Source organism: Panulirus ornatus, chromosome 3, assembly GCF_036320965.1.
Source record: "Panulirus ornatus isolate Po-2019 chromosome 3, ASM3632096v1, whole genome shotgun sequence".
Lineage (NCBI taxonomy): Eukaryota > Metazoa > Arthropoda > Malacostraca > Decapoda > Palinuridae > Panulirus > Panulirus ornatus.
The window spans coordinates 13,566,438-13,579,890 of record NC_092226.1 but is presented as its reverse complement, the minus strand read 5'-3'; the positions used below and the strand labels follow the sequence as shown (position 1 = coordinate 13,579,890).

Below are 13,453 nucleotides of genomic sequence, written 5' to 3'. Positions count from 1 at the left end.
ATTGGCAGGGAAGGATATTTAATGTATGTATGACTCATGGTGAGGTGCCTGAAGATTGGCGGAATGCATGCATAGTGCCATTGTACAAAGGTAAAGGGTATAAAGGTGAGTGTTCAAACTACAGAGGCATAAGTTTGTTGAGTATTCCTGGATTATATGGGAGAGTATTGATTGAGAGGGTGAAGGCATGTACAGAGCATCAAATTGGGAAGGAGCAGTGTGGTTTCAGAAACGGCAGTGGGTGTGAATCAGGTGTTCGTTTTAAAGAATGTGTGTGTGAGAAATTCTTGAGAGAAACAGATAGAATTGTATGTTGGCATTTATGGATCTGGAGAAGGCATAGGATGGGTTGACATAGATGCCTTGTGGAAGGTTTTAAGAGTATATGGTGTGGGAGGTGAGTTGCCAGAAGCAGTGAAAAGTTTTTATTATGGGTGTAAGGCATGTGTACGAGTAGAAAGAGAGGAGAGTGAATGGTTGCAAGTGACAAGGTCGGTTTGCGGCAGGGGTGTGTGATGTCGTCACTATTGTTGCTTGATTTGCTTATGGATGGGGTGGTTAGGGAGATTAATGTAAGCGTCTTGGAAAGAGGAGCGAGTATGCAGTCTGTGGGGGATGAAAAGGCCTGGGAAGTGCGACAGATGTTGTTCTCTGATGAGACAGCGCTGGTGGCGGATTCGAGTGAGAAATTGCAAAAGTTGGGGACTATGTTTGGAAGTGTGTGTGTGTCAGGAGGAAATTGAGAGTAGATATGAATTATGAATAAACGCAATGCTATTAGATTTAGCAGAGTTGAGGGTCAGGTTAGGTTAGTTGGGTTGTGAGTGAATTGGAACGATGTGGTATACCGGGGTCGACGTGCTGTCAAGCTGTCAATGGACTGAACCAGGGCATGTGAAGCGTCTGGGGGTAAACCATGGAAAGGTCTGTGGGGGCTTGGATGTGGCGGAGAGGGAGCTGTGGTTTCGATGCATTAACACATGCCAGCTAGAGAATGGGCATGAGCGAATGTGGCCTTTCTTCGTCTGTCCCTGGCGCTACCTCGCTGACGCGGGAAACGGCTTCAGTGTTCGTAGCGACAAGAACCAAAAAAAAAAAAACCATAGCCCTTCATCCGTACACATCTAACCTGGCATGCATGATGCACTGAAACCACCGCTAACCATCCATCCATAGCCGACCTCGAGTGACTGACTAACCCCAGCTGTTCACCTGGGCCAGGTCACACACACATACCACCAAGACTCACTCCGTGTGAGCGATATCAACATTCACACATCAAATCGCGTCGTGAATGGAAATACATGAAGCCGAAAGTTACCTTATAGTCCCGTAGAAAGACAAAATTATAACTAGGAAATATTGAAGTTCGGATACCAGAGTTTGCCAATTAACAAACTGTCTATATTCCTCTTGTTATCTGTAGCGTTACCATAGCAATGTCTCACACCACAACCCTGGTTTGATCACAGACTACGTAACGTGAGATAAGCCATATATTTTTTCCCCCCTATCACTTTGAGGGGAAAAAAAAAAGGATAAAAATCTAGATTTAGAATATATCTATGTGTGGAATGGTATGCGTGTTTGCCATACGCATATATGTTATGAATAACGCATTATTGAACAGTCCGGTGTGTCAGCTTGTGCGTAATACGCATACTTCTACGGCAACTACATGCCTAAAAATCTGTTCAGTTGATCACCAGTAGATGGTGTAAGTATGATGTAAGTATGAAGATCCTACCATGTAGTGTTCATCGAGTTATAAGTATCGTAAAGTATATACTTACAGACAGACGGACAGACGCGTGGGGGGGGGGGTGACAGCACACAACACCAACGGAAACACTGGGGAAAAAATCGTATATGATATAGTGCGAGTATAGGAACATGATATACCAGATATATATATATATATATATATATATATATATATATATATATATATATATATATATGGCCCATCGTGGCTTAATGATGCTTAACGAAATATTGGTTTAAGATATGAACACTACGAACACTAAGACTTATTGATCGTCTTATTTAATTGATATATAAGTGTTGGCAACCTGTAGAAAACGGTTTGACGTCATACGTGAAATTACAACGAAGATACATCATACTTGAGTGTACGATGGAAGACAGTATGTAGGTGCTAACCACTGTGCAGAGTTCATGATCAGGTCAAGTAGGATCTTCACCAGGCAATGGTTTGTCAAGTGTTATTGTTACAATAACAATGAACTGGTATGATAACCAATTAAACATTCGTATATTACAACCAATTTTCTTTAACAACCACGTGTAAGGGTCATTTAATTCCTGCTGTTTTATATATATATATATATATATATATATATATATATATATATATATATATATATATATATATTAATGGAAAAAATGTATCTGTCTTATAAGTCTTGAGCAGCTGTCATCCGAAGATTTCTAATATCGTGTCGTGTGGAATATTTCATAGGTCGCTGCTGGTGAATAATTGACGAGCGCCCCACACCGGCGCCAGCCACTCAGCACGCCGAGAGCTCCCCGACCCCGCCCACCAGCCGAGAGTCCTCTCTCCGATTCGTCCACCGCGATTGGATGGGTGGAGTTTGTCATGCTGTTGTAAGACGAGTTTTATAGTTATTATTTATTTATGTCGTTGTTTATGACCGCTGTGGTATAATCTTAGGAAAGATGGTAGGTATGATGAAAGTGTGTGTGATGATTATTAGAATAGATGTTAGTGTTTTAGAATCCAGGAGGATAAATGTGAAAATAGTTGTCATCGCGCATCAGGCATGTCCCCCCCGGTGTTATTGATAAGCTATAGCTAAAACCACGTGTTGGCTACTACACCGCCGGATTACCGCGCACGCACGCGGCACGACGGACGGGGAGGCTGCGACTCTCTGTGCTCACCACTCGACTCTTCGTGACCGGAGGCTGGCAGTCAAGTCGGATCACCGATCAGCGTCTCCCTTACGCTCGTCTGGGGTCATTTACTACCGGCCTTGTGTCCAAGGATGACCGAAGATCACATACAAACAGACGAAATGAAATGACAAATAAGTGAAGGGAGACAATATACGTTGAGGGTGTTGCCATATATTTCAAGACGCTTGTTTGCTGTTCTGGCAAACTACCAGTTCGGCAAACTGTCTGTCTGTCCGTCTGTGTATGTACGGATAAGAGAGTGAACTGTTTAACTACTGTGGGAAACCAGCAGTGTAGTGCAAGCGACCCTGTGATCCGAAAACTGAAATTAGAGAACCGGTTCGTGAATTTGTTAATTTGTACTACAGAGATGCAAACTGAATTTTGACATCATCAAAACTGTGATATTTAGCCTTTTTTTTTTTTCATTGAAAATTTACAGACGTGAAATAATAGTCAAGTTCTTATTAATGAGAGTATGTTAGGAAAACGAAGACCTGTGCTGACATCGAGTTGTTAATTTTGGCTGAAAATCACCAAATTGGCTGTTAACCTCAGACCCGAACCCGCCCCGCCCACACCAGGCGGCACTGTACAGTGAACCCCACCCACACCCAGGTGAACCTCTCCACCCCACCCCAACCCAACCCCACCCTCATCACCGCCAGTGCCAACCAGTGGCCGGTATGTAGGGTCAGTGAACAACCTCTCCCTCCTTCCCCACCCACCCACCCGTACCGGCGGGCCTGACCCACCCACACCCTCCTGGAACCCACGAACCAGGGAACCTCTCACAACCTCCCACCACATTCCCACACCCCATTTCCCCCACACCTTGCGGAAAACACCCCTCACAACCTCCCCTTCTCCCTCCCTTCCCCTCACCCCCACCAACCCAGATAAACCCCCCAACACCCCCTCCGCGTCTCGAAGAACTCCTTCCCCAACCCCCACCAACCCCGCCCCTCGCTGGAACCATGTACGGGCTGGAGAACGTGAACTTCGAGGCCATGAACCGCCAGTGGATGTGCTCGCAAAGTTACCTGGAGTGGGAGGCCACCACGACCACGACCACGGGGGGCTGCTCCTCCACCTCCTCCTCCCCGTTGTCCTCCTGTGGGGCGTCGGACTCCTGGGCAGCCTGGCCCTCCCCTCACAAGACCCCTCAGGTAAGGTCACGTAACAAGGGACTCGTAACGGCTCGTTGGTGCGAGGATCCACACTCGTACTCACAGATCCCCGGGGGTCATCTGTGAGGTCAGTGGGTGGGCGGGTACGTACGTGTGTGTGTCTGTGTGTTGGCTCGTTTAACCACACTGGTTAGGGCCATTTCGACCGGCGGTTGCAAGATGGATCGTCATCGTCGTAATGACCCTCCCCAGCGGTAGTTTAGTGGATAGACGACGTAAATTGAAGCTGCTGTTAGCAGCCCCAGCCAACCACAGGGTGTCGAGTTATGTAATCCCCCTCCGTGTGTTACTATGTGTGTTCCACCTCATCTCTCACGCACATTTCATCGAACGTGTGAGGCGCGGTGAGGTGGCGCGACACACCTCATCCATCTCTCCTGCCTCATGATCATGATGAGCTTGTGGGTCAGCCTTGCCTTTGAAAAAAAGGAAATAAATTCCTGTTGTTCTCCTGTTATTTGAGTCAGTGTTGGGGGAAAAAAGGACATGTTTATGGTCCTGTGTGCTGTGCTGAAATGACATGAGGCATGGTGTATACGCCTGTATTCCCTCCTGGGTTTCAGTAGCAGTATTTCACACTATGTTCAGCGGGTGTTTTCTTTCTTAACCCGCCCTTGTTTACTTAGTAGCTGGGTTCGAACCGGGTTGATTTTATATCCGGTGGAATCTTTCATGGATTTTGTTGCTCCCGAAGGTTTTTTCGAGTGGTCAGGTCACCTGTGGAGGTCACGGTGGTAGGCTGGCCTGCTGCCTCCGCTGGTGGGTCAGACGTTGGGTTGTGACCCAGGTCAACTCGGTCTAGAGGCCCCCTCCCCCCCACGCGCGCGCGTGTGTGTGTGTGTGTGTTCCAGCCAGACCAGGTATCCAGATGTGAACTTTTGACTGTGGCCACAAACACGTAGATTTTTATTTCTTCAACATATTGATACAAAAAGATACAATGAGAGCCCGAATGAATGAGAGAGAGAGAGAGAGAGAGAGAGAGAGAGAGAGAGAGAGAGAGAGAGAGAGAGAGAGATGGCAGGCGGGTAGACATACTACTCATACGAACTGAGTGAGTGTTATATACAGTTCATGGCCTGCACTTCTCGTATACTCCTTCATTTACAAAGAGAATGTATGAAAATGTATTGTATAGATCACGCTACAGTAACAGAATTCCCTGACCATAAGGTTTTTAACCATTTGGTTTCTCAGTAACAAACCATTTGGTTTCTTAGTAACAACCATGTGGTTTCTAGGTAATAACTTTGTTTCTAAGTAACAACCATGTGGTTTCTAAGTAAACCATTTGGTTTCTAAGTAACAAGCAACCATTTGGTTTCTAAGTAACAAACCATTTAGTTTCTAAGTAACACAATTTGGTTTCTAAGTAACTATAAATATAAGTATGGATTTTAAGTATTTATTCCTATATGTAATGTAATCCATCAGACTTACACATAGGCACGTCATTCGTGTATTCGTATTTGTAACTCTGTTCTTCGTCTGCGCCTTCAGGAGGACCCGCTGGTGGCGTCCAGCCTCCGGGAGAGCCGCCGGCGCCGGCGGATGTGCCCCCTGGCGCAGGTGCGGCAGCGGCAGGCGGCCAACATGCGGGAGCGACGCCGCATGGCCTCCATCAACGACGCCTTCGAGGGCCTGAGGGCGCACATCCCCACCATGCCCTACGAGAAGCGGCTCTCCAAGGTGGGTGGCTGGCTCAGGGCCTGGACCCAGCCTCCAGCCTTACGTACCTTCCTTCCTTTGCTTCGTGTGACCCACCTAGGGCCCGTGTCCTCAACTACCTAATTGGCCTGTCTTGTAATTACTGATCTCTCTCTCTCTCTCTCTCTCTCTCTAACGACCTGTCATGTGACCCGTTACATGATCACGGTTGTCGGTCGTCGAGTTGACCCGTCTGATCACCAGCTAATTACCCCTGGTCTGCACTGATTCGTTAATTAATTCTGGGCCTGATTGATTCATTAACTTTTCTCACCTGTAAGACTCGCGATATATTAACAGCCTCATTTATCTTGTCATTGCTTTAACACCTGTGACCTCTGCTAATTACCTGTCTGTATTGTCAGCTGTCTTAATTACCTGTTATGTCTGTCGTATGACCTTTCCTCTTACCTGTGTTCTCTCTCTCCTGCTTCATCGCTGTCGCTCTCTCTTAATGACTCGTCCTCTACTTCACCTAACGATCTGTCTTCTGGACTACCTAATGACCTCGTTACCCAACACCGTTGCCAGTTTGTACAGCTGCATAATGGAAGTGCTGATTATGTTTTAGTTTCAGTATGATCTGTTTTCTCAATAACTTATGGTGACCTCATCGCCCTAATTAAGTCATGACCTGTTTACTTGTAAGTACCCAATTACGTACCCCACCCCTCCCCCCCCCACACCCCCTAATGACCTATCACCATCACTCCCCCCCCCCTCCCCCACCCTGAAGACCTGACTAATAACCCAACCATTCCCCCCCCCCCGAGCCATCATCACCACTACACACTACCCCTCTCTCCCATCACTACACACTCCTCCCCTCCATCACTACACACTCCTCCCCTCCATCACTACACTCTCTCCCCATCACCTAACACTGCCCTAACCACTCCACACTCCCCCCCAACACTACACACTCCCCCCACCACTACACACTCCCCATCACTACACACTCCCCCTCTCATCACTACACACTCCCCCTCTCATCACTACACACTCCCCCTCTCATCACTACACACTCCCTCCCATCACTCCACACTCCCCCCCACTGGGAGAGGCTCTTGTACTGACCCGTGTGTGTGTGTCTCCCCCTCCCTCCAGGTGGACACGCTGCGGTTGGCCATCGGCTACATCACCTTCCTCTCCGACATGATCGAGACGAGCCCTGGCGGCCTCCAGGACCACGGGGACCCAGCCAACGCTAACAACAACAATAACAACAACAACAAGGTCCTGGTCAAGAGCAGCCTCGATGCTTGTAAGTCTTGTTAGGATGATTATTATTATGCTCCAGTGGTGGTTGTGGTAGGTTGTTATGCTCCAGTGGTGGTTGTAGTAGGTTGTTATGCTCCAGTGGTGGTTGTGGTAGGTTATTACGCTCCAGTGGTGGTTGTAGTAGGTTGTTATGCTCCAGTGGTGGTTGTAGTAGGTTGTTATGCTCCAGTGGTGGTTGTAGTAGGTTGTTATGCTCCAGTGGTGGTTGTAGTAGGTTGTTATGCTCCAGTGGTGGTTGTAGTAGGTTGTTATGCTCCAGTGGTGGTTGTAGTAGGTTGTTATGCTCCAGTGGTGGTTGTAGTAGGTTGTTATGCTCCAGTGGTGGTTGTAGTAGGTTGTTATGCTCCAGTGGTGGTTGTAGTAGGTTGTTATGCTCCAGTGGTGGTTGTAGTAGGTTGTTATGCTCCAGTGGTGGTTGTAGTAGGTTGTTATGCTCCAGTGGTGGTTGTAGTAGGTTGTTATGCTCCAGTGGTGGTTGTAGTAGGTTGTTATGCTCCAGTGGTGGTTGTAGTAGGTTGTTATGCTCCAGTGGTGGTTGTAGTAGGTTGTTATGCTCCAGTGGTGGTTGTAGTAGGTTGTTATGCTCCAGTGGTGGTTGTAGTAGGTTGTTATGCTCCAGTGGTGGTTGTAGTAGGTTGTTATGCTCCAGTGGTGGTTGTAGTAGGTTGTTATGCTCCAGTGGTGGTTGTAGTAGGTTGTTATGCTCCAGTGGTGGTTGTAGTAGGTTGTTATGCTCCAGTGGTGGTTGTGGTAGGTTGTTATGCTCCAGTGGTGGTTGTGGTAGGTTGTTATGCTCCAGTGGTGGTTGTGGTAGGTTGTTATGCTCCAGTGGTGGTTGTGGTAGGTTGTTATGCTCCAGTGGTGGTTGTGGTAGGTTGTTATGCTCCAGTGGTGGTTGTGGTAGGTTGTTATGCTCCAGTGGTGGTTGTGGTAGGTTGTTATGCTCCAGTGGTGGTTGTGGTAGGTTGTTATGCTCCAGTGGTGGTTGTGGTAGGTTGTTATGCTCCAGTGGTGGTTGTGGTAGGTTGTTATGCTCCAGTGGTGGTTGTGGTAGGTTGTTATGCTCCAGTGGTGGTTGTAGTAGGTTGTTATGCTCCAGTGGTGGTTGTAGTAGGTTGTTATGCTCCAGTGGTGGTTGTGGTAGGTTGTTATGCTCCAGTGGTGGTTGTAGTAGGTTGTTATGCTCCAGTGGTGGTTGTGGTAGGTTGTTATGCTCCAGTGGTGGTTGTGGTAGGTTGTTATGCTCCAGTGGTGGTTGTGGTAGGTTGTTATGCTCCAGTGGTGGTTGTGGTAGGTTGTTATGCTCCAGTGGTGGTTGTGGTAGGTTGTTATGCTCCAGTGGTGGTTGTGGTAGGTTGTTATGCTCCAGTGGTGGTTGTGGTAGGTTGTTATGCTCCAGTGGTGGTTGTGGTAGGTTGTTATGCTCCAGTGGTGGTTGTGGTAGGTTGTTATGCTCCAGTGGTGGTTGTGGTAGGTTGTTATGCTCCAGTGGTGGTTGTGGTAGGTTGTTATGCTCCAGTGGTGGTTGTGGTAGGTTGTTATGCTCCAGTGGTGGTTGTAGTAGGTTGTTATGCTCCAGTGGTGGTTGTGGTAGGTTGTTATGCTCCAGTGGTGGTTGTAGTAGGTTGTTATGCTCCAGTGGTGGTTGTGGTAGGTTGTTATGCTCCAGTGGTGGTTGTGGTAGGTTGTTATGCTCCAGTGGTGGTTGTGGTAGGTTGTTATGCTCCAGTGGTGGTTGTGGTAGGTTGTTATGCTCCAGTGGTGGTTGTAGTAGGTTGTTATGCTCCAGTGGTGGTTGTAGTAGGTTGTTATGCTCCAGTGGTGGTTGTAGTAGGTTGTTATGCTCCAGTGGTGGTTGTAGTAGGTTGTTATGCTCCAGTGGTGGTTGTGGTAGGTTGTTATGCTCCAGTGGTGGTTGTGGTAGGTTGTTATGCTCCAGTGGTGGTTGTGGTAGGTTGTTATGCTCCAGTGGTGGTTGTGGTAGGTTGTTATGCTCCAGTGGTGGTTGTGGTAGGTTGTTATGCTCCAGTGGTGGTTGTGGTAGGTTGTTATGCTCCAGTGGTGGTTGTGGTAGGTTGTTATGCTCCAGTGGTGGTTGTGGTAGGTTGTTATGCTCCAGTGGTGGTTGTGGTAGGTTGTTATGCTCCAGTGGTGGTTGTGGTAGGTTGTTATGCTCCAGTGGTGGTTGTGGTAGGTTGTTATGCTCCAGTGGTGGTTGTAGTAGGTTGTTATGCTCCAGTGGTGGTTGTGGTAGGTTGTTATGCTCCAGTGGTGGTTGTGGTAGGTTGTTATGCTCCAGTGGTGGTTGTGGTAGGTTGTTATGCTCCAGTGGTGGTTGTGGTAGGTTGTTATGCTCCAGTGGTGGTTGTGGTAGGTTGTTATGCTCCAGTGGTGGTTGTGGTAGGTTGTTATGCTCCAGTGGTGGTTGTGGTAGGTTGTTATGCTCCAGTGGTGGTTGTGGTAGGTTGTTATGCTCCAGTGGTGGTTGTGGTAGGTTGTTATGCTCCAGTGGTGGTTGTGGTAGGTTGTTATGCTCCAGTGGTGGTTGTGGTAGGTTGTTATGCTCCAGTGGTGGTTGTGGTAGGTTGTTATGCTCCAGTGGTGGTTGTGGTAGGTTGTTATGCTCCAGTGGTGGTTGTGGTAGGTTGTTATGCTCCAGTGGTGGTTGTGGTAGGTTGTTATGCTCCAGTGGTGGTTGTGGTAGGTTGTTATGCTCCAGTGGTGGTTGTAGTAGGTTGTTATGCTCCAGTGGTGGTTGTGGTAGGTTGTTATGCTCCAGTGGTGGTTGTGGTAGGTTGTTATGCTCCAGTGGTGGTTGTGGTAGGTTGTTATGCTCCAGTGGTGGTTGTGGTAGGTTGTTATGCTCCAGTGGTGGTTGTGGTAGGTTGTTATGCTCCAGTGGTGGTTGTAGTAGGTTGTTATGCTCCAGTGGTGGTTGTGGTAGGTTGTTATGCTCCAGTGGTGGTTGTGGTAGGTTGTTATGCTCCAGTGGTGGTTGTAGTAGGTTGTTATGCTCCAGTGGTGGTTGTAGTAGGTTGTTATGCTCCAGTGGTGGTTGTAGTAGGTTGTTATGCTCCAGTGGTGGTTGTAGTAGGTTGTTATGCTCCAGTGGTGGTTGTGGTAGGTTGTTATGCTCCAGTGGTGGTTGTGGTAGGTTGTTATGCTCCAGTGGTGGTTGTGGTAGGTTGTTATGCTCCAGTGGTGGTTGTGGTAGGTTGTTATGCTCCAGTGGTGGTTGTGGTAGGTTGTTATGCTCCAGTGGTGGTTGTAGTAGGTTGTTATGCTCCAGTGGTGGTTGTGGTAGGTTGTTATGCTCCAGTGGTGGTTGTAGTAGGTTGTTATGCTCCAGTGGTGGTTGTGGTAGGTTGTTATGCTCCAGTGGTGGTTGTGGTAGGTTGTTATGCTCCAGTGGTGGTTGTGGTAGGTTGTTATGCTCCAGTGGTGGTTGTGGTAGGTTGTTATGCTCCAGTGGTGGTTGTGGTAGGTTGTTATGCTCCAGTGGTGGTTGTAGTAGGTTGTTATGCTCCAGTGGTGGTTGTGGTAGGTTGTTATGCTCCAGTGGTGGTTGTGGTAGGTTGTTATGCTCCAGTGGTGGTTGTGGTAGGTTGTTATGCTCCAGTGGTGGTTGTGGTAGGTTGTTATGCTCCAGTGGTGGTTGTGGTAGGTTGTTATGCTCCAGTGGTGGTTGTAGTAGGTTGTTATGCTCCAGTGGTGGTTGTGGTAGGTTGTTATGCTCCAGTGGTGGTTGTGGTAGGTTGTTATTCTCGGTGATATTATACATGACTGGAATGAGGCCGCTTCTAGAGAGATCTGTATGATCTCGTATGAGTTGTCTGTAGTTTATGGTGCCCCCGGACTACGACTAAGGGACGAGGGCTCTGAGGGTGACGGTGGCGTTGTGGGGGTAGGCGGGGTAGGTAGGTGCCGGTAATTTACATCATGTGAAGATCCAGATCGTATGATTCCCATGTCGGATGAGACGGGCCCAGCCTGAGCGTCGGGAGGGCCGCTGTGTTGTGTTGTGACTGCCTCTCGATAGATGGCGTGCGAGGGACAGAGGAGGATCATCCTGCATGTCATTTTCTTTTTTCCATGATGATATGTCGGCGGGAGGGCTGTTGTCAACGTGGACTTGCATGCACTGAGCAGGTGCACCATCATCAGGGAGGCAAACACACAAGGTCCCAACCTTGTGTCCTGCGGGACGCCCGTGTGTGGGGGACGCCTGACTGACTGACTGGAAGGTAGCGACGGCAATCCCCCCGTCGCCTGACGCCGCCGCTGACTCTCCCACTTCCTGAAGACGGACCTGACCATTTAAGACTCTTCCGGGACACCTAATTATGTATTGAGGGAGGCCCTAAACATTTACACACTCTCCATCTTATGTCGTCTTGTATTACCTGTACTATTACTGCTGTATCGAGGATGTGTGTGTGGAGCTTACAGTAACTGGGTTAAAGATCAAAGTTTGACAGTGGGTTTGTGACCTGTGTGTGTGTCTATTCTTATATCTATCCTATTTCTATCTCGCTATCCAACTGTATTTCACACCGTACCTGTATCTTCTTGTATCCACGTGCGTCTGTATTCTGTCTTGTGCCCCGGCATGATGGTCTGCTTATAAGTGATCACTACAACTTGTTGTTGTTGCAGATGGTGTGGGGGAGGAGCCGCCCTCCTTCACGGAGCTGTCGTGGGCGCCCCAGCGGCAGGAGGTGGTCAACGGCCGCGTCAACACCTCCCTCTGGACCCCGACCCACGCCATGGCCAACTGACGCACCCAACCAGCCTCCTCCTCCTGCCTCTGAGGGAGATTAGTGCAGGGAGATACAGTCCAGGGTGACGGGAGACTGGCTCCCTGCCTTTGGAGGGAGGAACGCTGTGGTGCGGGGCCCCTCGCTGCGTCACATACAGCACTTGTATGTGATTGGCTGATGCTGCTGGGCACGAGTGATGTCATGTGTAACACAGAACTTGATTGGCTGGTGATGAATGACGTTGTGGGTATTTCGTCACCTACAACTCATGATTGGCCGACCATGGTCCCATCTTCAGGCCACACGCGCTCCACACCCAACCGCCTCCAAAAATAAGACGTGCCCGTGGTTCGTACAACACTCCAAAAACCACGGAACATCTCCAAATCAGCGCCTCGCCCCATAAAGGACAGGAAGAGAAAGAGAGAGTAATCAAATCGTAACTAGTCACGTAGTAATTAACAGGAGTAAAATTGTACCTGTGGCGTGAAAAATCTAATCACATTAAAAGTTAGTCCATTATAGCAGTTTTGTGAGGGTATAGTTAGAGTGGTCATTCTAGTCTGCTGGCTGGCTGTTCCAACAACACTATAACACAGACTTTATGTTGCTCAACCATATATATTATATACACAGACATACATATCCCCCGCAAGCTGTGCATTTATACATATGTATATTTCCTAGTATATCTTCAAGATGTATAGATAGGTCCTATAGCACATGCATTTGTATATATTTACGTGTATGTATCAGTCACTGTATTTGATGTTAATTGTAGGAAATCAAGGTAATGCTATATACCTGTATTATATGATCAATAACTATTATATAAGTCCTTCTGGCCTGAATATATTTCAGCATTATATATGATCCATCATATGTAATCCATCACCAGTTTATTGTGTTCAAATCGTCTTCTGTGTCATATATATATCTTTGGGTAGGTGGGAGGAGGGGTTACTGATTCGTTCTGTAAATGATGTATATATATATACATATATTCACTAATTAAACAGTAAATGAAGCAGCTCCTGACTTATTAACGAAGGCTTTAAAAGACCAGTTGGTTGGCTACAGGTAATTAATGACTTGGATGCATTAGACAACACCGAACTCAATCGTTGCATATTAAATACGATAAATTTAGCCACGCGTGAAATATAAAAGTACCTGAGAATTGATGATGAGATAATTTCTAAGCAATTAGCAAATGACTGGTAAAAAAAATATGTGATCTGCATGGGAGGCGGGCGATATATCATTACTGGAGACAGACACTGAACGAAGGTATTTTATCTGTACAGTTGACGTGCCAGATGGTGCTCCTGCATGTCTGTTCCTCTATATGTGTGTGGGTTTTGAATGCAACATTTGTTTCTAAATGAACTTATTTCTAAGTTGATGGTGGTCCCTACTTTCTTTATGTAGGTCTGCTCTGTATGGCCTTTTTCCTGTTCACACACACACACATATATATATGTGTGTGTGTGTGTTGGAAAGGATCACAATTTTGCGCGTGATCAAGATATTCCTATGAGTCCACGGGGAAAATGAAACACGAAAATTTCCCAA

At 47.5% G+C, this 13,453-nt stretch overlaps 2 protein-coding genes across 3 annotated transcripts in view; both read left to right on the top strand.

Annotated features, from left to right (window-relative positions):
• LOC139760720 (glycolipid transfer protein) overlaps nt 1-2,612 on the top strand; it is a 189,487-nt gene extending 186,875 nt beyond the window's left edge. The window contains exon 9 of one of the 2 annotated variants that reach the window (XR_011715395.1): nt 2,483-2,612. The gene's annotated coding sequence lies outside the window, so the exon portion shown is untranslated. The remainder of the gene's footprint in view (nt 1-2,482) is intronic. The other variant, XR_011715393.1, reaches the window with a different exon arrangement.
• A 1,186-nt stretch (nt 2,613-3,798) lies between these two features.
• LOC139760709 (pancreas transcription factor 1 subunit alpha-like) lies at nt 3,799-13,385 on the top strand. Its single transcript, XM_071684274.1, has 4 exons — nt 3,799-4,109; nt 5,631-5,819; nt 6,945-7,101; nt 11,775-13,385. Exons 1-4 carry the CDS (start codon nt 3,918-3,920, stop codon nt 11,894-11,896), a joined length of 660 nt encoding a protein of 219 aa, XP_071540375.1. The 5' UTR covers nt 3,799-3,917; the 3' UTR covers nt 11,897-13,385.
• Nucleotides 13,386-13,453: the final 68 nt, after the last annotated feature.

What these genes read in the sequence shown, in the direction of transcription:
- LOC139760709 (XM_071684274.1), top strand. Translation starts at nt 3,918, where the DNA reads ATGTACGGGCTGGAGAACGTGAACTTCGAGGCCATGAACCGCCAGTGG. An exon ending in ACGAGAAGCGGCTCTCCAAG is followed by an intron (nt 5,820 to 6,944) that starts GTGGGTGGCTGG and finishes CCCTCCCTCCAG; the next exon opens with GTGGACACGCTGCGGTTGGC. An exon ending in CAAGAGCAGCCTCGATGCTT is followed by an intron (nt 7,102 to 11,774) that starts GTAAGTCTTGTT and finishes TTGTTGTTGCAG; the next exon opens with ATGGTGTGGGGGAGGAGCCG.